We start from the raw sequence: 23,619 nt of genomic DNA on the forward strand, positions 1-23,619 counted from the left end.
CTTTCTCTCTCCATCACTTTGAGGTGTGATTCTGCCTGTGCTGCAGGAGCTCAAACTTCTCTGCTCACTGCCACCATTAGGTGATCCCTCAGCCCCTGACCCCAGGACCTTAACCTGGCTGAGCTGGGCCCTGATCGAGTCGTTCTGTCGGCTCAGCTGAGCGATCTCAGCCAGGATGGCTTCTGGGGGGTTCTGTGAGCTGAGAGGATCAGAGCTCAGTGATAATGAGGAAGTGGAGGGCAGTCTGGTGAGAGCCAGGCTGGTGAGGCTCGAAGTTGAGCTATGACACTTGAAGTTCTTGTAGGAACGACAGTTATCCACAGGAGAATGCTTCTGATGCAGTGGTACAGGATCAGCCACTGTGTGAGAGGGGCGTAGTTAGGCTTTTTACACCAGATTGAGTGAGGTTCACATTAGGGGCAAACAACTGACATCAAACTAGAAAGAATGAGACTGATACCAAGAATATGTTGCCAGTTGTCTCTCTGTTGAGGCGGGGAAAGCAGGACGGCAGGAGAGACAGTAGCTCGTGTCTGCTCAGGAACAGGGGCGGACTGACAAACTGTACAATAATAATTCACCAAAATATAAAGACATTTTTCATCAGTTACCACATATCCATTCACAATACCCATGTGCAGACAGACAGACACAGACTGTATGGACCTGCAGCTTCGACATCAGAGTCTTGGGGTGTGTCAGTATGTCCCTCCAATAGTCCAAATCCCCCTAATGCCAGCACTACTGTGTCCAACTTCTGCTCCAGCTCTGCTATCTGCTGCTGCAGCACTGCCTGAGAGGAACCAAGCAGAAATAAGCAGGATTTATCAGTACATTTGGAATAAAAAGAAACTAGTGTCAGTCTGTGTGGCACACTGTGTCTCACCTGCAGTGTGGCAGCCTCTTCTCTCAGAATCATGGTCTCAGTGGTGAGAGCGTCTATCAGCCCTCGATGCTCTCTCAGCTCCTCCTCCAGTTGTCTCTTCTCCTGAGCCCTTTTCTGAGCTTCCTCCTCCCTCTAACACAGATGGAGCACAAAATAAGCTAACATAAACAAATGTTAGAAAATTAAGGACAGTGTTACACATTACACCTCAAAGCCATGAGCCAAAATATTCAACTACTCCCAAATTTGCATTGTTATTGCAAATGTACCTGAAGATTTGCTTGAAATGTTTACACTGAATTACCATACACTAGTTATGTAACTTCAACAGAAACAAAATGATTGTACATAAAATATGAAGTTAATGTCAGCCTGGAAATAAAGACAACATGTAAACAGTTCATGTATGGTGCAGCTACCATCTTCATTGATCTACTACTGGACCTGTTTGAGGACATGCACTAAACGTCCAAGTGTAGAGACCAAGGCGACAGAGAATCCAGTGAGGCCTTGTGTTCTGTGTTGTTCTGGACTCTGGGCTGACCCTGGTGCTGTATCAGGACTCAGAGTGTCCAAGTCTGCCTCCACCTGACCCAACAAGGCCTGCAGCTGGCCAAGACTAGACTGGTTCCCACTGAGAGAGGCAACAGAGGAGCCATCAAGCTGTGAACCCTGAGAAACACAGTTCCTGGTCCTGTTGGTGCAACTGTGAATCCTTCCTATGAAACACAGACGCAAACCATTTACAGGGACAGTGCCACCATCGAGGTGTGTGTGTGTGCGCGCGCGCGTGAGAAAGAGTTGGTGTAGCAGATGCGTGCGCATGTGCACGTGCGTGAGAAAGAGTTGGTGTAGCAGATGGCTGCCTCGGAGACAAATTCCTTGTGTGCCTAACATATTTGGCCAATAAATGTGATTATCATTATCGCAGTATCACAACCCAAAAAGATGACATTTTCACACAGACTGACACATTGTGAAGAAATAGATCCCTTCCTCATGCTACCTGACTGGTTGAGAGACACATCGGGGGTCAGGACTTGAGAAACCAGGGCTGAATGTTCCTCCTTGGCTTCTTCTGACTGGTTCTGCTTGGACTGAATACGCTGAACAGCCACTGTGGCATTCAGAGCTGAAACAAGGAGGCATGAGTTTGTAAGTATAACTCTCATACCTGATATATATATGTAAACATGAAACCTTTCCTTCTAATCCAATCTACAACCTCAGAGGAGCTTACATGTTTATTCTACCTGTTCGGTCTGGTGCTCTGCCAGATGTGCAGGGAGTAACATGAACATTATCTCTGTCTGCCTCATCACTGTTGGCATGGTGGGCTTTCATTCCACCCCGAGACTTTACCTTCCTTCTTCGTATGTTGTCCCTGCAAAAGTGTCATGTGCAATGCAGTGCTGTCAGCCAGATGTGAACCTTCAGCCATAATCTCAAATTATAACCATGTTCTCCCCCAAGCAAGGTACATGAGTCAGATTCTTAAGTCTGTTTGTGGTGGTGTGGACTGTTTTGAACCATTCTCTCATCATTACCTTCGAATTACATGGTACCCTGAATTGCCATGAGGATGGATATATTCATCACTGAGGTCTTCCTCCGAAGCTTCCAATTCATTAAGAGCCTGAAATAGACCATTTTCCACATACAAACATGTTGATGCCAAGCAAAATTATAACACAAAATATATAATAACAGATAGTACATTGTTATTTAAAAACATGACACTGGATGAAATGTGATGCATTCTGAATCAGCTTGTTCATCTGTGTGATAGATTTTCATTGTTTAATTTAAAACACATCAGTGAACACACAGTTGCACTGGCTGAGATTTTTCTTCTCAGCAAATCCCAAAACTGAGCGTGAGTAGCTAGTGGAATGTTAAAGCTGAGAGTTCACGCAAGGTCTGACTGGCAGCAACTGGATCTAAGACTTAAGACGGAAATCTTTACATGGTACATAATACTGTATATCTGGTGACTGTGAAAACCGACTGAACCAGACTGGGACAGACTCAGTCCAACTGGGTCCTATTAGTGGTTAAGTGTTTCCCTATCTTAATGCACACAAACACACCTGTTTATCCATCATAGACTGACTGAGCAGTGACAGCTGAGTAGGAGGATCTGGTCTCTGAAGAACAGGCAGTTCTGAGTCAGAGTCACAGTTAGGCGCCATGGTCACACTGGGATGCCCTGTGCAAATACACACACAAGCTTGTAGGATAATTCATGCAACCACATGAAAGTGTTTATGGCTCCTAAAGTATATCTATCTATCTATATATATATATACACACACACACACACACACACACACACACACACACACCAGAATCAACACTGAAACCTCTAAAATCTGTTTCTAAAACAAGGGGTGCAAAAGACAGCCTACAACAGGAAGGACTAGTGTACACTCTCACAGCATCTAAGTATCTATGTAACAAAAACACGTTGCTTGCTACCAGTCTGTCTGCGTGGGGCATCTCCAAACAGGTCCTTGACTACAGCCATGGCTTTGTCAGAACGAGCCAGCACATCCTGCAGCAGCAGCTGATCAGAGAAAACCTGCAGCAGCACAACACACCACAGTCATCAAACTTATAAACATTATAAAACTAAATATTTTGTTCCTGTTCAACAAACTAAGATTATATTCCCTCTTAAACAGACAACATCAAGTTAACACAGAAGACACTAAAGGTTACATGGAAATCATTGTCACATGCACACCTCTCTGATGATGTTGAGGCTGGCCTGATCCAGAGGTGCTGGACTTCCAGCACATCTCAAACGGCATCTCAGAGCTTTCTCTCGCAGCTCCCACTGAGCAGCAGCCTTGTTGTGGGACTTATGAATCTCATGCCGGCGACTCTAAAGCAGAACAGAATAATGAAATAAGTGCACATGGGCTATTAATTTTTTTTTTATTTTAATCAGCCATTAATTTAGCCATTTCTAAAAAAAAGTTGATAAGTGGCCTAAAAAAATGCACAAAACTGCTTCTAATATTTCTAAACTATTGACAAATTAATAATACAAGTTACAAAGACAAAACGTGCTGTAAAATCTAAAGGTAACAAAGAAGAGAAACAAATGTATGATGATTAGTCCTCTCTGACTGATAAATGTATCAGCTTTCACTACAATCAGCTGAATGTATTCATGTTCAAGTGTTACAGTGCGAAGGATAAGCTGAAGCTGCATAAATTCCTTCAATAAACAAATCGCACAAAAAAGTACCATTCATACAACAAACACATAGTGCAACACTTTACCAGCTCCGCAGGTGTCAGCTTGTGCACAGACAGGTCAGTGACAGTGCTCTGAAACCAGCAACAGACAGCTGGCATTACTTTAATGCCTAGTTGTTATTTTTGAACAAAAAGTGCTTTAACAAAAACTTCTAAAAACCTAGTAGGTGAACTTTGGAAGAGTAGTCATAGGATCTACACAAGTGGAGGATGTGTTACATTACAAGTTAGAGTACATGTATTTAAAACTCAAGTTGTAGTATTACTAAAAATTAGCTCTTAAAGAGTTGATGGTAACGGACAGCTTGCCACAGAAACAATGCTCTAAAAACGTAGATTATGCTACATAACCCAGAGATCAAAACGATCAAACTATTTAAAGGACGGACCATTAGTGACCTAAGGTAAATCCCCACTAGGACACTTGTTTGGTTTGTTTTTAACAGGTGGGACAGCTGTGTGTCTGTGTACTCACCACCCACTCTCTTTTTGGAGCAACTGCCTTCTTGGTGCAAACAGGCCTCTTTGATTTGGGGAGCTGCCGTGGACGCCCTACTCTCACAAACGACATCTGTTCACACGCATCAGATGGTACATAACCCATAGAAGAAACACAGGGATGCGTTGTAACTAACTACAGTCTGCACACGTATTACTGACCACTAAATGTAGCCAGTAGGGGACAAATTATGCTAAATATTTAGTGTCATCCGCAATCATTTCAAATTTGAACATTAGTTGTTAATTGCCGATGTTAATTTCTGACTAACGATGCCTCGGATGAGCATAATTGCTTAACGTTAGCTAGTTAAATGTATTTTCGTACTTATTTAGCTAAATGCTGAAATAGGACTTACGTTTACAGGACATGAAACCGCAGACAGTTATAAGGGCAACGCTTAAGGATACTTATAGCTCTAAGACTTTAGCAATGAGGTTGCTGACCAATTTAAAAATCTCTTTCAACCAGTTGTGTGTCAGTTCTCAACAACTGCGCGCCACTTCCTGTACTGTTGCCACGGGCAGCGCTTCTTATTCGTATTCGTATTCTTCGTCTTCAAATGGTGTTTATTGGCAGTTTGCAAGCCAACCTAAGGTGCATTACCGCCACCTGCTGGGCTGGAGTGTGGAACAGGGCAGCACTTTCGTTGCGCATGATGGGAAGTGAAGTACTGCAAGCGAGCAGGCGATGAGCTAGTGTTAGGAAAGGTTTCATGTAGTCTCCCCACTAGCAATTTCATTCAGTTGGCAGATTATTACATGACGATGACTAATAGAGAATGTAATAAGGGGAATAATCCATAATGCAAAATTCTTAGTTGCAATCTTATACAGGATAAAACGATTTAAAATTAGGCGGACCTAAACCATATAGGCTAGGCCTAGGCTACAGTAGTAAATAGAGAAAGCATTAAAGTCATGAAGTTATTTTGAGAACTGATGGCCTATTTAAATGGCAAAATATAAAACAAGCAATCCAATAATCAACAGAAGAAAGTTCATTTGTAGTACTAAACATGTTTAGGGTGTTTTTACTCAATTTTTGTCTCTCCCATGACGTTATTGCTCTCTCCTACAGCTCCATTACAATTACATGTAAATGAAATTTTATGCGAATTAGGCGATGGCGTCATTTAGCGTCTTCTAGCGACTTTTAGGACAGCAAATAGCTACTTTCTTTACTGAGGAGTTGGTAAAAACAAACAAAGACAAAGTTGAAGCTTTAACAGATTCCTACCAAAATATGTTGTTCATAAAAGGAAAAATGCAAGAAATTAACTGAAAAACACCAGTATTATGTCAAAATGTGTTCCCCATTGAGATATTTCCTACTGTTAAAGTGATTTCCCTTAGCGCCCTCCTCAGTGGTTAGGGCTAGGATAAGGTTTGTCAAATAAAAGTATGTGTGTACATCATACCTATGTGTAGAAATGACTAGAAAGCTGGGCTTGATCTTGAACCACAGAAATACAGCTCAATCTCTGCACACCCACACATATTCACACCTACCTCATATGTTACATATGGAAGGAGGAAATGAAGGTGTCTGAGCAAAGATAATGACAATAAAACATTCACTAATTCTCATCAGAATATATACAAATTATCACTAAGTGAAACATCCCATTGAAGAACTCATTTTAGTGAGCTGCCTACACCACAGTACCCCCCCCCCACTCCTCACACTAATTTATACATAACAACCATATGTAAAAAGTCTAGTTTTGAATAAACCAAAAGATGATCTAGATTTCAACAGCAGAAAACTGTTGCTTTTAAACTGAACAGTTCTTAAATCCATTTCTCTAAAGGAAAATCAGCATCATATACTGCAGTATAAGCATAAACTTTATTACCAAGTATTATCAAAAATACAAGGAATCTCACTAAAGCCCATTGGCCCCTGATGTGCACAGCAATATAAGAAGAGAATAAAACCCAAACCACAAATAAAAAAACAGAAGACAAAAATTTACACATATACATATATACAAGTTAAAAAAGAGCTACGAAGTGTACAATGTTTGTATGTATGTATAATTTAATAAATACATATAACTGTAAAATGTGTTTTTTAAAAATGTGATAATTCAAGTGACTGCATTTAAAACTCAATAGGAACAACTCATGGCATTTAAAAGACAGTGACTTATAGTGAAAGCCTCAATACACACAACGTAAAATGGACAGAATACATCTGCACCGACTTGGTACTGCAAGAGTTCTGTAGAGTAGGTACTTTATTGATCCCACAGTGGGGAAATTTCTGTGTTACAGCAGCAATAGAGGACAACCAACATAACACCATAAGAACAGACACATAAGAACAGAACTACATAAAAACACAGAAAAGAACACGAGGACACAGCTGCTGTAACTTGCTGCCACTACACACGACGCATGCGTACGTATGTACTTAGTAACAAAGAACACTTAGTCTTAAAAGAGACAGTTACATAAAGGCAACAAAGCATTAGGACCGATACACAAGGATTATAAAGGTAGATTCATCAGAACATTACATTATATTCAGCACAATATAAGCAAATCAAAGGCAACTAAAAACAGGGCAAAGCAGCACTGGAGAGAAACAGGAACAGCAGTAGAGACTAAGCAACCAGGAAATCAAGAACAATCAAATATTACTCTCACAATTAATCCCACAATGGGGGAGAGAAACCTGTGTTTCAGCCATAAGGATCTCTGAGCAAATACTTAAAAATACCTAAAGCAGGGCAATGTACAGTATTTGAGAGAGATCAGGAACAAGATATTACACATGAGCCTATTTACATTGCATTTCACACCCAGGATTTGAATATTGCACCTCAGTAGATTATTGATTATTGCATAGTCCCTCTTAATTTCACCTAGCTTATTACTGCAGTGATGTGTTGTACAGTATGATTGTTGTGGGGAGGAATGACCTGCGGTAGCACTCCTTCTTACACTGGGGATGTAACAGTCTCGTGCCAAAAGAACTGTTCAGAGCCACAACTGTGTGGTGCAGGGAATGGGAGGGGTTATGCATGATGGATGTTAGTTTTACCAGGATCCTTCTTCCGCCACCTCCTCGATGGAATCCAGAGAGCAGCCCAGGACAGAACCAGCTCTTATAACCAGCTTGTTGAGTCTCTTTCTGTCCCTGACCGTGCTACCTCCTGCCCAACCCACAAGAAAGTAAGAATTTCATTGTGCATATGACAAATAAACACTTTGAACCTTGAACAGCGTAAAAAACTGCAGATGCCACCACAGAATTAAGCAAACAACAACTCAACGGTTTGTTAATATTCTAACATGTATTATGTACTATATTAAAATAAAGACCCTTCAGGCCTGTTTGAACTATCAAAAATCACAATGACATTAAAAAGCTTAACTGCAAACCTATCACCTCATAAAACACTGATGCCAGGCAAGTCCAGGAAAACCCATGACTTCTGGTAGCTTGTGCACTCCTGCCCCCTGGTGGCCCAAGCTGAGTACTTGCACAAATAAAAAAAAAATGATAATGTCATCACCAGAGTGCTTTTCAACTGTTTTTAAGGCTTTAGAAAACGGCTGCCTGGAGTGAGACATGAAAAATATGCTTTTTAACCCTCCCCTAGGTATCCAATTGTTCATAATCATTTGAAATGCAAACTTTTTTACCCAACCTCCCTCACATCTGACAGCTAACAGATTTTAGTTCTTTGTTTTATTTTTTCCAAGTAAAAAAGGTGGCTAGTCATAGTTCTGTTATTTCTGCTCATTCTGAAGCAACAGCTCTGAGTCTTCAGGTAAATCCAGACAGGACAGTGAAGCGGTTAGAAGACACTGTGTATCTCCGCTGGATCTTGGCACCATTAGAATGAGGCCGAGACTCAGACATGCTCTTGGAACGGACGAGAGGCTTTGTCTCCGACGTGGAAGCTGAAGAAGGAGCGGGCAAAACAGTGTCATCACTTCCTACAAGGACAGGACTGCTGTGGTCCTGACTTCTTCTTTGGACTGTGCCGAAAAGCTGTGCCACCAACGATAAACACACACCGGCCACTGGGTAACGCTGTAGGCTAGCGCGGGGACTGACGGCAGTATTGCCAACTTGGCGACTTTCTCGCTAAATCTGGCGACTTTCCAAAATGAGCCCCTACCCCGTCCCAAAGGTCTCACAGACACTTATTCTCACCGTAGCCTCTCGCACCAGTCCCAGCTGCAGTCAGAGCAGAGAGATCCACACCCCTGCCAAGGTGTCTGCTTTTTGAATCGCGCATGCGCAAAGCCGCCGCTGAGCCCGGACAAAGGGTGAGGGTGAATTGATTAAATTTGATATTCTAACATTTACCAATACAGGACAAAATTGATTTATGTAATGTGGTTCTAGACAAAGCATTAAAGTCATGAAAACATTATGTTACTTCAGAAATACTGGGCCATTTGGACAATTTCAACATTATTTGGAGCTACTTCCTGCCAAGGTGTCTGCTTTTTGAATCGCGCATGCGCAAAGCCGCCGCTGAGCCCGGACAAAGGGTGAGGGTGAATTGATTAAATTTGATATTCTAACATTTACCAATACAGGACAAAATTGATTTATGTAATGTGGTTCTAGACAAAGCATTAAAGTCATGAAGTTATTTTGACAAGTGATGGCCTATTTAAATGGCAAAATATAAAACAAGCAAACCAAGAATCAACAGAAGAAAGTTTATTTGTAGTACTAAACATATTTAGGGTGTTTTTACTCACTTTTTTTGTCTCTCCCATGACGTTATTCCTCTCTCCTACAGCTCCATTACAATTACATGCAAATGGATTTTATGCGAATTAGGCGATGGCGTCATTTAGTGACTTCTAGAGACTTTTAGGACAGCAAATAGCTACTACTTTCCTTACTGAGGAGTTGGCAACACTGATGTCCACTAGGTGGCAACGTCACCATTCAAATCCTCTGACGGTGCGGTCAGAGGAGGCTGCAGTGACCGCTTGGACTCCCGGTCCAAACTTCCCAAACTTCTTTAGCTGTATTTCACCTGGAGGGGTTAATTCAGCAAAAAGCTCAGAGGAAAAACAAAGACTGTAACGCGACTCTGGGACAGTTGTGCCACACAAATCCCTGATGTTGAGTGATGAGAGAATCAATTCATAATACCACAGTAATATATAGCCGGAAATAAAATGTCTTGCCTTCAAAATAAAACTGGCTGCCATGAAAGTTGGACACAAAAAAGGCTTGGATTGATAGTGACAAATGGCAGTGAGTACAACACATGAAAGCAAATACACGCATAAGTCACAATTAGTGTAGTCCAACTAATGACTTTTTTTTTTCGGAAGCAGCTCGGAAACAACAAAAGATGGAGACAAACTCCCTTGAACTCAAGTTGCAAGCGCGGGGTTTTCCCTCTCTACATCATAATTTGGAAATATGTTCTCATTTCACTCTAGCTGCTGAACAAAGTTGCAACTTGCACACGTCTTCTATGTTTTATTTTAAAAAAGTTGAACAGGAAGTTATTTGTTACTCATTATATTCAACACCGGTAATTCTATCAGTTTATTGTTATATTATGGAGAGGTGTGTACTTCCATCTGATTTTTTTTACACGCCCCCAAGTAGGATAAACTCTGCGCGCTTTAGTTCAGTCGGGTTAGGCTGACTCAGACTTCGATGTTGACGCCCAACAATGCAGCCCGCGTCATAAAAGAGTGAAAAGTTATCTTTACGCACGGGGCTGGCGGTGAGGGGACTCAGACGTGACAACAACTGTATGCACATGGATCGGGCTACGTGTGCTGGTTTGTCTGCAGCTTGAAAGTTATTTGAAAAATAAGGAGAAGACATGAACAGCCTTACTAAAGTGCCAAAGGAGAACCAGTGTGGGATTTACAAGATCTCTGATGGTTTATAGCTGGGTCTACTTCAATAGCACAATTAATATTTTTGAAAGCCTGGATAGCCACCTACAGAAGAGAGTCACTTTTGGGGACGCGGGATCTGAATTACGCACAGGATTCCTCTAACAAATGACAACTTTTCAGTGGCTCGTTGCTCCCCAACTGCATCCCACCACCTCTTTGCATCACACCGATCTACCGTGTCACCCTGCTCACCAGGTTAATACACGTGGGGAGTAAACACCCCTCTGTCTCTTTCACTGTGCCGGTGGCCACCTGGCCGAGGATGTGGGGCGGCGGATTCCCGATGTCTGTCACTGCGATTGTGACTCTGCTCTTGGTCATTATCGATGTGAAAGCCAGCGGGGAGTATTGCCACGGCTTCCACGACTCCCAGGGCGTGTGGAAGGAAGGGTTCCAGTGCCCGGAGAAGATCGACGGTGATGACGCTATCATCTGCTGTGGGAAATGTGAACTGCGCTATTGCTGTGCCAGCACGGACGCACGGTTGGATCAGGGGAGCTGCGATAACGACCGACAGGCTCAGGAGCCCGGGACAGAAAGCAAAGAGAACAAGGACTCCGGCGCAGGTAACTTCTAGCCTGATGCTTTCTGCAACTAACTTGCACAACAGTTATAATCCTTTTGTGTTTCATGATTTTGCATTTGTGAGGCACTTTGTAACTATGTTTTGAAAAGTGCTCTGCTATAGAGTTATAGTTATGCTTATTATTAATAGTGCATAATTTTAAGAATTCCTTATTGCAAACAAGGTTAAAGCAAAATACCAGTCAAATCAAACAAAAGCTAAAAGGCACAACAAAACACGGCAAAATCAATTAACGAGGACATCAACAAAAAGCAGAAGTGTATAAAATAAGATTTGAGTCCTGGGACTATCACAATAAAAGCCCTTGATGTCACTTTACAGTGTTTTATATCAAAGAGAGACTCGTGTCTTTGGGGTCAGTGGTGTGTATCTTCAAAATGTTGGTTGATCTCCGAAAAACGTCACGTAGGCTTTTGAGAAGTGCGTTTAAAAGTTGAGTGTGCCAATGGCATGCCCAGAAGGCATGCACAGGATGTCTTAAATTCGATACTGTAAATTGCAGGCCTATTATAGTCTGTGGTTTCTTCTCATAAGCCTAGCAGTCGGCAATAGTCCTATCCCTGTTCAGAGCTTCATCTATAGCCTATTCTAGTCGGAAACGACAGCTGCGCAGGAGACAGCAGCAGACTCCTTCAAACCTGTCAGCCGCACTCACAAATGGCAGTATGTGCAGTGCTTCTGCACTTTATAAATAGCTGTGTTTGTTCTGGCCTGTGCAAGAGGGACCAGATCACCCTGTACCCACGGGGATCGAGTTTGGATTTGACCGGATCTTGAGCAGTGGCTCGCTCATCTAACGGCGCTGACAGCTTTGCTCATACTGTAAGAACACACAATCCCGTTATATATAATTTCCTAAGTAAAGCTACTCCTGGTAGGCCCCCAACGCGCACACGCACACTTGTACTTCTATCTTTGTGAGCACACTCAATGACATATTACATTCCCTAGCCCCTTACCCTAACCTTAACGATCAGAACGAAATGCCTAACCCTAACCCCAACCCTAGCCTAAACCTAAATCTAAAACCAAGCCTTAACCCTCAAAAAGCTGTTTCAGAAAGCAAGGACCAGCCGAAATGTCCTCACTTTCCAAAAATGTCCTCATTCTGTAGAAAAAATACATCTTTGGTCTTCACTATATACAGAGTCCACACAGACACACACATCACAGTCTCTCTGGTGTGTGTCTGGCTTTTAAGGGATTCATACTCAGATCTGTTTTAAACAAGACATTGGCATACATCTAAAAAGTGTAGCAAGCAAAACCAAAGTTAACATAACCTATATTTTCAGGTTAAATAGAATTAAGTGACCTATGTTTTTTTATCTACCCTGGCTCCCCATTCATCATTACTTATGTTCCAAGGATTTAATCTACCATAAACCCTGTTGAAGCTGCATCATATCTTAAATAATAGATGGAACAGTAGAAAACGGCACTCGAAAAAAATAGAGCAAGTACTGGGCATCAAAAACAAAGGCAACACAGGGTTATTTCATGTTTCCCTGGAGGATATGATGCCCTATTTTGGGCCTCCAGCTATAACCCGTCATTGCTAAGACTATCATGCCTTATCATTGCAGGAAGAGGTATATACATTTCATTCAGTGGCCTGCAGCCAAAATAACTTAAAGACAGGCAGCTTTTCCCCCGCTAAGAACAGGGGAAGTGGTTTTTTAATGCAAAGTCCAGTTTGTACTTTTCATTCATTTTTCATATGTTTGCAGCTATTTAATCATCCTAGGAAAGATACACACTGTAACGTCAGTGGATAACAGGCAGGAAATTATTAATGTGCTCAAAGATGAAGGAACATATGGTCTTTAGGAACAGGAGATTGCCCATGGGATAGCTGAGGGAGACGAGGGAGAGTCTAGCCAGCCAGCCAGCCACAAAGACTGTGCCCAAAACAAGAACTTAGGAGAGGGGGCTGTTGTTACTGAGGCATGGCTGCCACAGCTCAACTGCTGCAACAGGTGTGGAGGAGTACAGGGAACAATAGGAGGGTTTCAAGCACCATGTTCACAAAAAGTGATTTCTGTGCTTAGAAAATCACACACAGCAAGAGGCAAAGTACTTTTTTAAAAATATACAGTATTGGGGTGTGGTAGAAAAGTAACTACATTAGCTCCACCTTGACCAGCAACAACAGTAAAATGCTGCTTATACATTAACTCATCAGTAATCTAATAATGTAATATCTGATTATATACCTGTTAGGGCGGTATTTTTCTACATAATGAGTACTTATGAATTTGAATGCATGGCTTTTACTTATCGTGGTATTTTTACTTAAAAACTCTGAATACTTCTTCCATAACTGTGCATGATGAACTTTAAATGCTGTTTATTTTTGGGGTCCCAATAGAGACTGATTTGGAAAGGAGCTCTACATAGAAAAGGAGGAAGCAACACAAGGTTTTATAATCACTAATTCTAATTCCATGCAGAATAAAGGAAGCAGAAGCAAATCATTTGAGGTGGAGGAAACAAGGGTAGGAAAAGATTCCCTGGGACATTTGCCAGTGTTGGAATAAATACTCAGATTATTTTTTTACTCAAGCAAAAATAGCAAAATGCTCTGTTGTAATTTCTGCATTCAAAGTAAAAAAATATACTTAACGTACCTGAAGTAAAAGTGTTCATTATTGAAAATAGCACATTAATGCATGTAATGTTATTGGATCATAATTATTGATGCATTATTGTGCACATCACATTTAATGTTGCAGCTGGTAAAAGTGAAGCTCCTTTGAACTCTTTGAAGTACTGCTGACTAGTTGGTGAATTTCCCACCAGAGATCAATAAAGTCTCAGTGTATTTACTGTATTTTGTTTTATTGATCTGATTATAAAAAGTAACTAAAGTTATCAAACAGATGTAGTGGAGTAAAACATGTATAGTAAAGCTGAAATATAAAGCAGCAAAAAAAATGAAAATACTCAAGTAAAATACAGATAGGTTAGCTCAAAATTGTACTTGAGTAAATGTACTTAGTTACTTTCCACCAATGACACTGAGCTCTTTGGCTTTGAGATACATTATTCTCTGACGCTGACAACACCTCCTGTCGAAGTGAAATGGGTCAAGGTCCTAGTTTGTTTCATGTCATCGTGTCCTGGCCTCCTGTACTGTTGGCCTGTGGCTTTTGTCACGTGGACTTACTCCCCCAGCAAAGAATGTCCACCAGCTCTTAACAGGTTTCATGCAGTAATCCCTTAAATGCTCCGTTACATTCCACAAACATTTTCAAAAGTTTCTCAGGGCCATATGTGTATTTCAAAGAATCCAGAAACTAAAGGAAACTGGAACCAGTTGCCTCCTCTCTTTCTCTAGCATACAGTTACACCTCATGGACACATTCAACGTGGAACGTAAGGAGACCCTGTGAGAACAATAAAACACAACTAATCACTTTGAATGTAACATGTTATTATTATGTTTGCAAAGTGTTTATGCAAGTGACTGAGGAAAAGACCTCATCTCGCCTGTCACCCTGTGTCTATGAAGCATTCAGTTCATATTTGCAAACTGGCAAAAGGAAAACTTTGTCATTCATGTTTCAAAGGCCTTGTTGCAATATATGTAAAAATGCCAAGACTCTTAACTGTGTAATAACTCTGTTATTTTACTGCCAAATGACACTGATTGGTGAAATTGTCACTTATACATGTGCAGTGTTGTAAATCTGACTCAGTGACAGAAAGACAGAAAAGGTCAGTGAGAAGGAATTGGCTTACTCCTTTGATTTAGATGAATGAATAACCCTGCCATTCAACTACTCTTTTAAGCAGACGTGAGGCAAGTACTGTAGTTCAACTTGAGAAAAGGAAGGGTCACAAATACCCGCTGGAAGCCAGGTTGAAGAATGTCACCCACGCACTCATGACACACACACACCCACGGGTCTACAGGGCTGAGGAGGCTGGGGACACAGCAGGGTGTGGAGGATTAAAACAGATCAAAACACACTTAATAACTGCTAATGAGAGCCTGGGGCTCCCTGGGGATTTGATCCCAGTGTACCTTTCTTTCTTCTACTCTAGTTCAAAGAGACTTTCTGCTCAGTGTCTTGTTTCATTGTCTTAGCCAGTCTCAGCTCACCTATTGTTTATGGAGAGAAATAAGTCATGAGTGTGTGAGGTGGTATTTTACTGAGTTCAACCTAGAAGTAAATATTGTGCCGCTAAAGCAGATATGTTAGCAGTTTTTTTCTCCCAATTATATAATTGTATATAATATAATGCATTGTTAGCTGTTATTTAATGAGACATCTCTTCTTTTTTCTCTTTCTACGTAGTGCCCATCTATGTTCCCTTCCTGATCGTGGGCTCGGTGTTCATAGCTTTTATCCTAGTCGGCTCTGCGATTGCTGTGTGCTGCTGCCGCTGCCTCCGACCCAAACAGGAGCTGTCTTCAGGAGGTGCAACAGGAGGTGGGGCCAGTGGTGGCCGCCTCTTGGAAACCATCCCTATGATAGCCAGCACCTCCAGAGGCTCATCATCCCGCCAGTCCAGCACAGCCACCTCATCCAGCTCCTCGGCTCCGCCTGCTGCTCCCCGCCCCGCTCCCCCTGCCATCATACGGGCTCAGGCCTCCTGCTGTCTGACGCCTGATGCCAGTGTCTTTGTCAACATGCCCACCAACTTTTCTGTACTCAACTGCCAGCAGGCCACCCAAATCATGCCTCACCAGGGACAATTCCTGCACCCACAGTACATTGGCTATGCCCACCCTGTGTCCCCTACCCCAACCTTCATTGACCCCACCCAGGGAGGATACAGACCCCTCCAGTCCCCCTGCCCTCCTGCCACTGGTGGGTCCAGTGTAACCAGTGACCAGAAATACCCTCCAGTGACAGTGTGATGAGGGGCCAACTTGCAGACCACTCTGTCACTTTGTTGTGAAGACTAACTTCTAACTTGTGAAGTTTAACCTGTGAGGGCCAGAGACTTTGTTGGGATGCTGCCAGAGTGTAAAAAGAAAGGCATGGAGTCAGAGACACACAATGAACTCAGAAAACGATTGCTGGCAACAGGGGATGCCCTGCTATTGTGTGTGGTGTGTGTCTTTTAGTGTCATGTGACCTTTTGACAAGTTGGAATGAGCTAAGCTCAAACTATAATGGAGGCATAAACAATTTTCTGTCTTGATGCAAAGACAAAACTGCATACACAACTGCTCCAGTTATACAGTCAAGATGGGTGATAATACACAGCTCACTGCAGCCTGCAGCTCAAACAAAGACTGTGCATGAGTTTGTGTTTGCATGTATGTGAGAGTGATAAAAAAGATGTGCTGGCTTATATGTGCAGGAATGAGTGATGACTGGGTGATTTATAGCAATGAAAAGTGGATGTTCAAGAAAAATGATGACCACATGCTGTGTGTTTTTGCCATGTGCACATCTGCACTTGTGAATGGCTGTGAGTGGTTTATACAATACACTATGTGTTTGTTTGTGTTGAAAGAGTGAGGAAAGAAAGCATGTGAAAAGATAACTGCACTGTATGTGTGTGAGTATGAGAGAGAGTGTGAAGCGTCGAGTGATGTGGTTGTGAGAGTAACCATGAGTGAACTGTTTGTAATGGGAAACACAGGTGGTGTGATGTGCAAGGCAGTGGCAGTCTCCCCTCAGACCATTTAAACTCTAATGAAGGGAACACAGGACACAGACTGTAATGCTCCATCCTATCATACAACTTCCCTCCCGCCACCTGAAAAGAAACACACACAAAAAAAACACAAAAACTTCCGCCCCAACTGCCCTAAACGGAAACATACACAGACTGAAAAAATAAAAACCATCATGCAAGACTGGCAGTTAATGTACCTTAAAAGTGAGTATGTGACAGAAGAGTGAGAGGCAGTTCTCTGAAGAGTACAGAGTTAATTATACACAGAAAAGTCATCCAAAAGCCCCCTTCTCTGAGAGGTGTGTATGCATGTGTGCATTTAACACTCCCACAGTTCAGTGCGTCAGTAGAGGGCATCTGCAGCTCCAGGAAAGCTTTCTGACATTATGTTCCACTTAAGAAAGGCACAGAGATGGCAATTATTGGTTATTAATCTGAAAACAAAAAAAGAAACTTGCAGGTTAGACAATGTGTTCTGCCATGCAACTGGGTCAGTGGTAACTCAGTAATATGCAACTTGAGGAATGTGCTACTCCACTGAGCAGCATGCAGCCTGGGGTGTCCTTACAGTAGCACTAAAACTACTGTGTGTGCATACCTCATCTGTACTCCAAGAAGATACAGTAGGCAGCTTGTTTGAGATTTAAAAAAGTGTAATCTGTAAAATGATTAATGAAATTTGGGCCAATGTCTTTGGTCCCTCTGAGAAAAACAACCATTTCATGCAGGAGTGAATTTTTCATACGACTTCTAAACAAATAAACAACTTTTAAACCAGAAAGTATTGTGCTGAGATGTTATGTGTTCAGTATTTTATCACATCCTGACATTATAAATATAGTATATAACAATGAGTTTTAAAACCCTGAAAGGATTTTTTATTTTTGGGTTTTTTACCTGGTTAAATAAAGAAAGAGAGAAGAAAGAGAGAGAGATTTTTGTGTTGTTGATGCCCCCTTGGATGATATTTACACACACACACACAAGAAGACAAGTCAGGGTTAACAAGAAAAAAAAAACCCGTGTGGTGAACGGGGTTTTCACAGAACTATTTCAACTTCTTAATCCTATGAAACACAAACACACACATACTTAAGCTATTAGAAACACTAATTACACACTTTCAAAGGCAGCTCTGCCTCCCACAGAGGACAGAATGAATACCTTTCACATCACCTGACATGGAGAGAGCGAACAATAAACCACAACAACTGGTGGTTTAAAAACTGTGATAGTGTGAAGATATAGTTTTGGTGGAATCTCAGCTACAGTAATGTGGAAAGTGGAGCAGACGGTTGGGGAATCACCAGAGAGAATTTGATAAGCATAAATGGCTCCGATTCCCGCTCAGCCATGGTTCAATTTATTTTCCAGACTGGAGCAGCTGTGGTCGGTTTGGGCTGACACATCCAGGAATGTGGGTGGGAAAGGGATCTCCAGTTTCCACCAGGTAGCCAGTGTGTATTAATCGACTCATTGGCTAAGTAGATATATAAATGAAATCATATGTATAAAATATAAACCTCCCATTAGATGGTAGCCACAGTTTGACCCAAATAAACCTCCATTCAGTGAGATTACAGTCAACAAACTGAGACATTTAGTCAGGCCAAGTATTGATTAGATTTAATGATTAGGACTCAGATGGACAACCCCTCTCTCACCCCTTCAGTGTTGCATTCCTGAAGCAGGGTGTCCTCAACACAGAGCACATAGACAATGGACTCTACATTCGAAAAAATCACAGACCAAACCACATGATCCAGCCGAGTGTCTCAATCAGATCCCTTCTGTTTGGATGCCTGTTAGCCTTAGTTCAAGCAAAATATTCTCTCTAATACATTAGGAGTACAAAAACAGGCATTAATGAAAAGAAAAATAATTATAAATACATACACAATAATGTCCACTTCAGTAAAAAAAAAGAAAAAATGAAGAAGAAACAATGTGTGAAAGAGTGGAAATCCATCAGAACTGAAGGAGGACGCGCTAATGACCGACTTGTTGGTTCTACATCAGCTGATGCTTAACAGGCTGCGTCACAGGAAGAGTTAAAAAGTGGCTATGATGAGGAGATGTGCAGCAGAAGAGAGATGCCAAAGGTGCAGAGCCGCTGGGAGATGGAGAGAAAGGAAGGAAGAAGAAGGCAGAGAGAAGAAAGAAGAGGTCCCAGTGGGGTAAAGACAGGGAGCCGCAGGGTGGTGGTCCAATTTGGGGTGAGCGTTCTGCCTCGGTGGCATCTCTGTGGTGTTTGGCAGTGCGGTTTGGTGCTACGATGGTATAAGGGCAGGTATGTCTCTACGGTTGCCCTTGGTCAAGGAGTCCCTCTGTCTGCCCCTTTTTAAGGAATTCATCAGCACCGTGTGTGCATGATTGTGTTTGTGTTTACTTTGTTATGTCCCCTCCCACATCGGCATGTAATGACAGGCAAGCTAAACCCACCTCAAGAGAGCGAGCTGAGAGGGAACTGTGGAAGCTGGCACACAAACACGCGGACATACACACGCATGCACACAAACACAGGAGCGTCAATGCGTGGAGACATACATGCATGGTGAGATAGAGATACACTGGAATTCGCTCACACATTAACACACAGTGGAATAAACCAGTATGAGGGGGGTGTACACATATGAGTAGCAGTTTCTGAGTTTGACTTGTCATGTCTGTTTGTGGATACGATTGCTCATGCCTGTTCAGCTTGTGTGAGTTTTAAGAATGCTTATTCCACCAACTGGCCTGTTCCCTTCTCTCAAGTCAGTACTCTATCCGCCAGCAGCGGCCTCCACACCACATCCATGACCCCCACCCCTGGCGAGAGGTCAGATCATAGTTCCAGTAAGGCCACAGTAGGGGTCGGCCACCTGGCATCAGGGTGTCACATACGTCTGTCTCTGCTGACAAGTGTTGCAATGGTGAGCCAGAGTCCTAGTCAGGGGTGGGGCTAGAGGCTGGGGCGTTGACGGGTGGTGTCATAGGAGCGCACTACCTGTGACTGGGACACCACACCGTGCTCCTCCTGAGAGAAGGCATAGCCATCTGTAGAGCAACAGAAAAGGACAAACTGAGCATTTCAGTTTGATGTTACTGAATGATGGGGGGTGCAGTAAAAACTGATATATAGGAGTTCAATTAACTTCACTTTTTGTTGTTAAAAATACAGATGGGTGATAAATGAAAGGAAAATATTAAGTGTCTCAGTAAGGTGTTGGACCACCATGTGCCATCAGAACAACTTGCTTAACTTGGATAATGTTATATTGTGTGTGTTTGGAAAGGACACTCACGTGACACAGTCTGTTGCACCGAGTTTGAGCGTCCTACACTTGAAGGTGTTTTCCTAAAGACTCTTGTCAGCAGATGGGCTCGTTCGTTGAGACTGCAGGGGAAAAAGGAGCGGAACGGTAACTTCACAGCCATGGCACATTTCCACTTATTTCTAGGTAACATAAGAGAAAATCTCCAGGACTCTCACTACTTCACAACACCAACTGTGTGCATGTTCTTTTTGAAACTTGTCAATATTTAGATGCTGAAACTATCCACAGATTTAAGGCAGCAGGAAGGTTAAGGACACAGTAGCTAAACTTGCAAGCGAGCAAAACACAATTTTTCCTTCAGGGGTCAGCAAACAGTAAAACACACAACTCGATAATTCAATAAACTCTAAGTGGACTTAAAACCAGAAAGTTGGTAAGAGGTGGATTTGATACTGACTGCTTCTGACATTCAAGTTAACCCAACAACAAGCCACATACTGCCTGCCTTGGACATCCACAGTGAAATATTCCTCAGCCCCTTCTCTCCTCTTAACTCCCCCCTCCCCAAGAAGAAGACTGCATCCTCTGTTCTAAGACCACACGCCGTCACAGCTCCTCTCCTCCTGTGCCCAAAAATAACTAAGCGCGTTCCAGATTTTATACACAGTATTCAGCTTGAGTACTTCTCTTCTGTCTCAGCACCACAATTAAGGCAATTACAGCCAGTCCACAGAGGCGCTGGATGTAAATGAAAGAACACGTATCACTGATAAACACATCAAGAAGTCAACTTTTGCCATTTTTATTTGAAGAAAAAAAAAAAGCATTTGATATATTTATTTGCCAGTGGAGCTTTACATTCACATAAAGGGGTTTCCCTGTGGTGATAATTATCGAGAGAGTAAAAGCAGCCTTCCCAAGGTTAAAAACTGTAGCAGGCAGTAACACAGTTAGGAACCTTCAATAGAGCGCTTGTGAAGAAAGAAGAAAAAAACCGAGGGCTCGGAAATTTGCTCAAGGGATCTCTGGCCAACAAAAATGATGTCTGTTAGATAGATGACGGTGCTGAGTGAATGATAAAAGGTGGTTGGAAAAATAAATGAAAGGCTCATGCTTCAGTACGACTCAAGTCATCCTTTCTCGTCCCATGATGTTTCATTCTGGCTACCTTCTGATTCAAAAACGCCCAAGGATGTGCTCCGTTTGAACTCTTCCCGTGAGACGCTCCGGTGCTCTACCTTTCCACGCCTTTTCCAAAGTCTACCACTTCGGGACCTCCCCGGGAACTACAAACACAGACGGGCTCTTTTCCATTTTGCCTCTCTGCCCACCCTGACTTTACTTCTCTTATTCAAAATGGAGAGATTTGATGATCCTGGGTTTTAAAACGGGGTCAGCCCAGGATGGGGCCCTGAGTAGGGGTCAAGAGGCGCATTGTGGTTACTCACTCATCCCTCCTCAACCTGAAAACATGCCTCAGACTTTGCCTGTTCTCTTAAAAAGCCAAAATGCTCTGAGAAAGCAGCTGGTCATAATGAATCACTCACATCTGACTCCTTTTACAGTCAGAATCTCAGAGTATTAAACACCCTTTATAATCATTACTAGCAAACAGTGGCAGATAAGGTACTTGGATCTTTTATTAAAGTCAAAATATTAATACTGTACCGTAGTTCAAAAACACTCATGGTTACTGTAAGTTCAATGCTAAAAATGTCAACAATGTACACTTCAAGTATCAAAAGTAAAAGTAGTCGTTATGCAGAATGGAAACGAGTCAAGTCCCATTTATACACTATGCTGCTGGATTACAACTGATGGATTTGGATGAAAGAAGCATTTGGTGTTATAGCTGGTCAAGATGGGGTTCATTTTAACAACTTTATGTGCAGTTGAGTATCTATAATAAAAGTTGAAAATAAACATTGCGGGTCATACAGTATCTGAAATCTGCCAAAAATTCCCTTCAGAGTTCAAGTATAAAGTAGCAGAAAATAGAACTACGGTACTCGAGTAGCTCAAAACTGTACTTTTCACCACTGCGAGTAACAGTTCAAACATCTACAATCCAAAGTACACACTGTAGCTATAATCTAGTTTATTCAGTTCTAAGACAACTCTACTGACACAAAACATAAGGCTAAGTGACAAGGGGAGGGCTACAGACAAATCAAGGAGACACACCAGGTCTGTGCAGTAGTTCAAATTGATGCACCTATAAAAAACAATCCAGAGATGGGGGAATGGAAAAATGGACATAAGACAAAGGAGGTATCTTTTAGAGACAGATGTGAATGCAGTGAATGAAAACAAATGAGAGTCATTCCAAAGTAGCTTGTAGTTGGGCCATTTCAGGTCACAGTTCACACAGTGGGACAGGTCAAACCCAGAAACTACCTCTGTGAGTATGTGACAGCTCTGGCTCTTTGGGACCTCAGCTCTGGTTTCAGTCCTATGGACAGCACCACCGAGGGAGGTGTTTTTCACACATACAGAAACATCACAGTTTTACACTGAATCAGCACATGTACAAAACATGATGATATGAATAATAATGAAATATCCCTGAAAGATATATGGAGTTTAGCCCCAGCTTGTGACTCTCATGTATTACATACACACAAGTCACAGAGATAAACTTCTGTTAACCTGCGAAATTGAGACTTGCTGACCGTTTTAACCCTGTATCATCATTTTATAACACTCACCCAAATTCTGAAGGCATTTCCCGATTCCTCATAATATGTGAGAGTTACAAGCTGGGGATATATGCACTCATACTTGGGTAAAATGGTCTTTAAAAATCATAGAATAAATTAAAACACACACACAAATCAACAGAAAAACCTGACTGATAAAACTGCATATGAATACCCATGGTGCATTATTTTATGTACCTGCGGCCACTGGCATCCCTAAGCACAGCTGCCCCTGGGTCGACGGCTCGTGCCTCCAGCTCTTGCACCTCCTCTAGAAGAGACTTCCTCACAGTGCGACGTGTGCTGTTAAACAGACATAAGGTCATCAGAACCATGAAGGAAATTCTGAGTGTTTTACTTTGGACACACATGTGATGCATAATATAAAGAGTGCGTAAGTGTTGACACAGACTCATTATGGGTAATGTAAACGCTTCAGTTAAGTTAAACAGTCTCTGTATGGATTTCCCATGTATTTATATTAAATATGTTCTACTTACGTGGTCCAAGCAATGTCTTTAAGTAAACATGCAGTAGGCACTAGGACCAGGCCCAGCCAGAAGTGCCAGCACTGCATTACCTTGCCAGCCTGCAATGACAACACACAGGCTCCATTTAGTTCCCTCAAATTTTAATTCAAACTGAGGATTAAGTCAGTTTTCTCTGCAACCAGCAGAGAAGCACATGTGCAAAGGCAAAGAGAAATATGAGAAAAAGCACAGAGATAGCCACACAGAGCATAAAGAGAGTTAGCCAGAGTTGAATAGTCCCATGTTAGCCAAGCATATTTAACAGCTTTCTCAAACCCCTTATCTACACCACAAACTGGATTTAACACAATATTGCCACAGCTGAAACACAACCTTTCTATGATAA

At 42.1% G+C, this 23,619-nt stretch overlaps 3 protein-coding genes across 3 annotated transcripts in view; 1 reads left to right on the plus strand and 2 right to left on the minus strand.

Moving 5' to 3' along the window:
• The window catches only part of spice1 (spindle and centriole associated protein 1), a 7,124-nt gene extending 1,953 nt beyond the window's left edge, over positions 1-5,171 (minus strand). Inside the window, exons 1-14 of the mRNA XM_020599979.1 lie at positions 5,011-5,171; positions 4,629-4,724; positions 4,178-4,225; positions 3,633-3,773; positions 3,365-3,467; positions 2,977-3,095; positions 2,434-2,522; positions 2,140-2,270; positions 1,893-2,018; positions 1,331-1,605; positions 887-1,018; positions 667-793; positions 461-562; positions 4-359 (exon numbers count right to left, since the gene is read on the minus strand). Of these exons, the coding sequence (XP_020455635.1) occupies positions 4-359; positions 461-562; positions 667-793; positions 887-1,018; positions 1,331-1,605; positions 1,893-2,018; positions 2,140-2,270; positions 2,434-2,522; positions 2,977-3,095; positions 3,365-3,467; positions 3,633-3,773; positions 4,178-4,225; positions 4,629-4,724 (1,845 nt within the window). The 5' untranslated portion in view covers positions 5,011-5,171. The remainder of the gene's footprint in view (positions 1-3; positions 360-460; positions 563-666; positions 794-886; positions 1,019-1,330; positions 1,606-1,892; positions 2,019-2,139; positions 2,271-2,433; positions 2,523-2,976; positions 3,096-3,364; positions 3,468-3,632; positions 3,774-4,177; positions 4,226-4,628; positions 4,725-5,010) is intronic.
• Positions 5,172-10,316: 5,145 nt separating this feature from the next.
• shisa2b (shisa family member 2b) lies at positions 10,317-17,557 on the plus strand. Its single transcript, XM_020600050.1, has 2 exons — positions 10,317-11,124; positions 15,449-17,557. The coding sequence occupies exons 1-2, from the start codon at positions 10,821-10,823 to the stop codon at positions 16,012-16,014; spliced, it is 870 nt and encodes a 289-aa protein (XP_020455706.1). The 5' UTR covers positions 10,317-10,820; the 3' UTR covers positions 16,015-17,557.
• Positions 17,558-18,388: 831 nt separating this feature from the next.
• The window catches only part of atp8a2 (ATPase phospholipid transporting 8A2), a 46,733-nt gene continuing 41,502 nt past the window's right edge, over positions 18,389-23,619 (minus strand). Inside the window, exons 34-37 of the mRNA XM_020599968.1 lie at positions 23,244-23,332; positions 22,942-23,046; positions 20,072-20,163; positions 18,389-19,823 (exon numbers count right to left, since the gene is read on the minus strand). Coding sequence (XP_020455624.1) covers positions 19,729-19,823; positions 20,072-20,163; positions 22,942-23,046; positions 23,244-23,332 — 381 coding nt within the window. The 3' untranslated portion in view covers positions 18,389-19,728. The remainder of the gene's footprint in view (positions 19,824-20,071; positions 20,164-22,941; positions 23,047-23,243; positions 23,333-23,619) is intronic.

The sequence above is a fragment of the Monopterus albus genome, unplaced genomic scaffold (genome assembly GCF_001952655.1).
Source record: "Monopterus albus unplaced genomic scaffold, M_albus_1.0 scaffold44.1, whole genome shotgun sequence".
NCBI lineage: Eukaryota > Metazoa > Chordata > Actinopteri > Synbranchiformes > Synbranchidae > Monopterus > Monopterus albus.

What these genes read in the sequence shown, in the direction of transcription:
- shisa2b (XM_020600050.1), top strand. Translation starts at nt 10,821, where the DNA reads ATGTGGGGCGGCGGATTCCCGATGTCTGTCACTGCGATTGTGACTCTG. An exon ending in GAACAAGGACTCCGGCGCAG is followed by an intron (nt 11,125 to 15,448) that starts GTAACTTCTAGC and finishes CTTTCTACGTAG; the next exon opens with TGCCCATCTATGTTCCCTTC.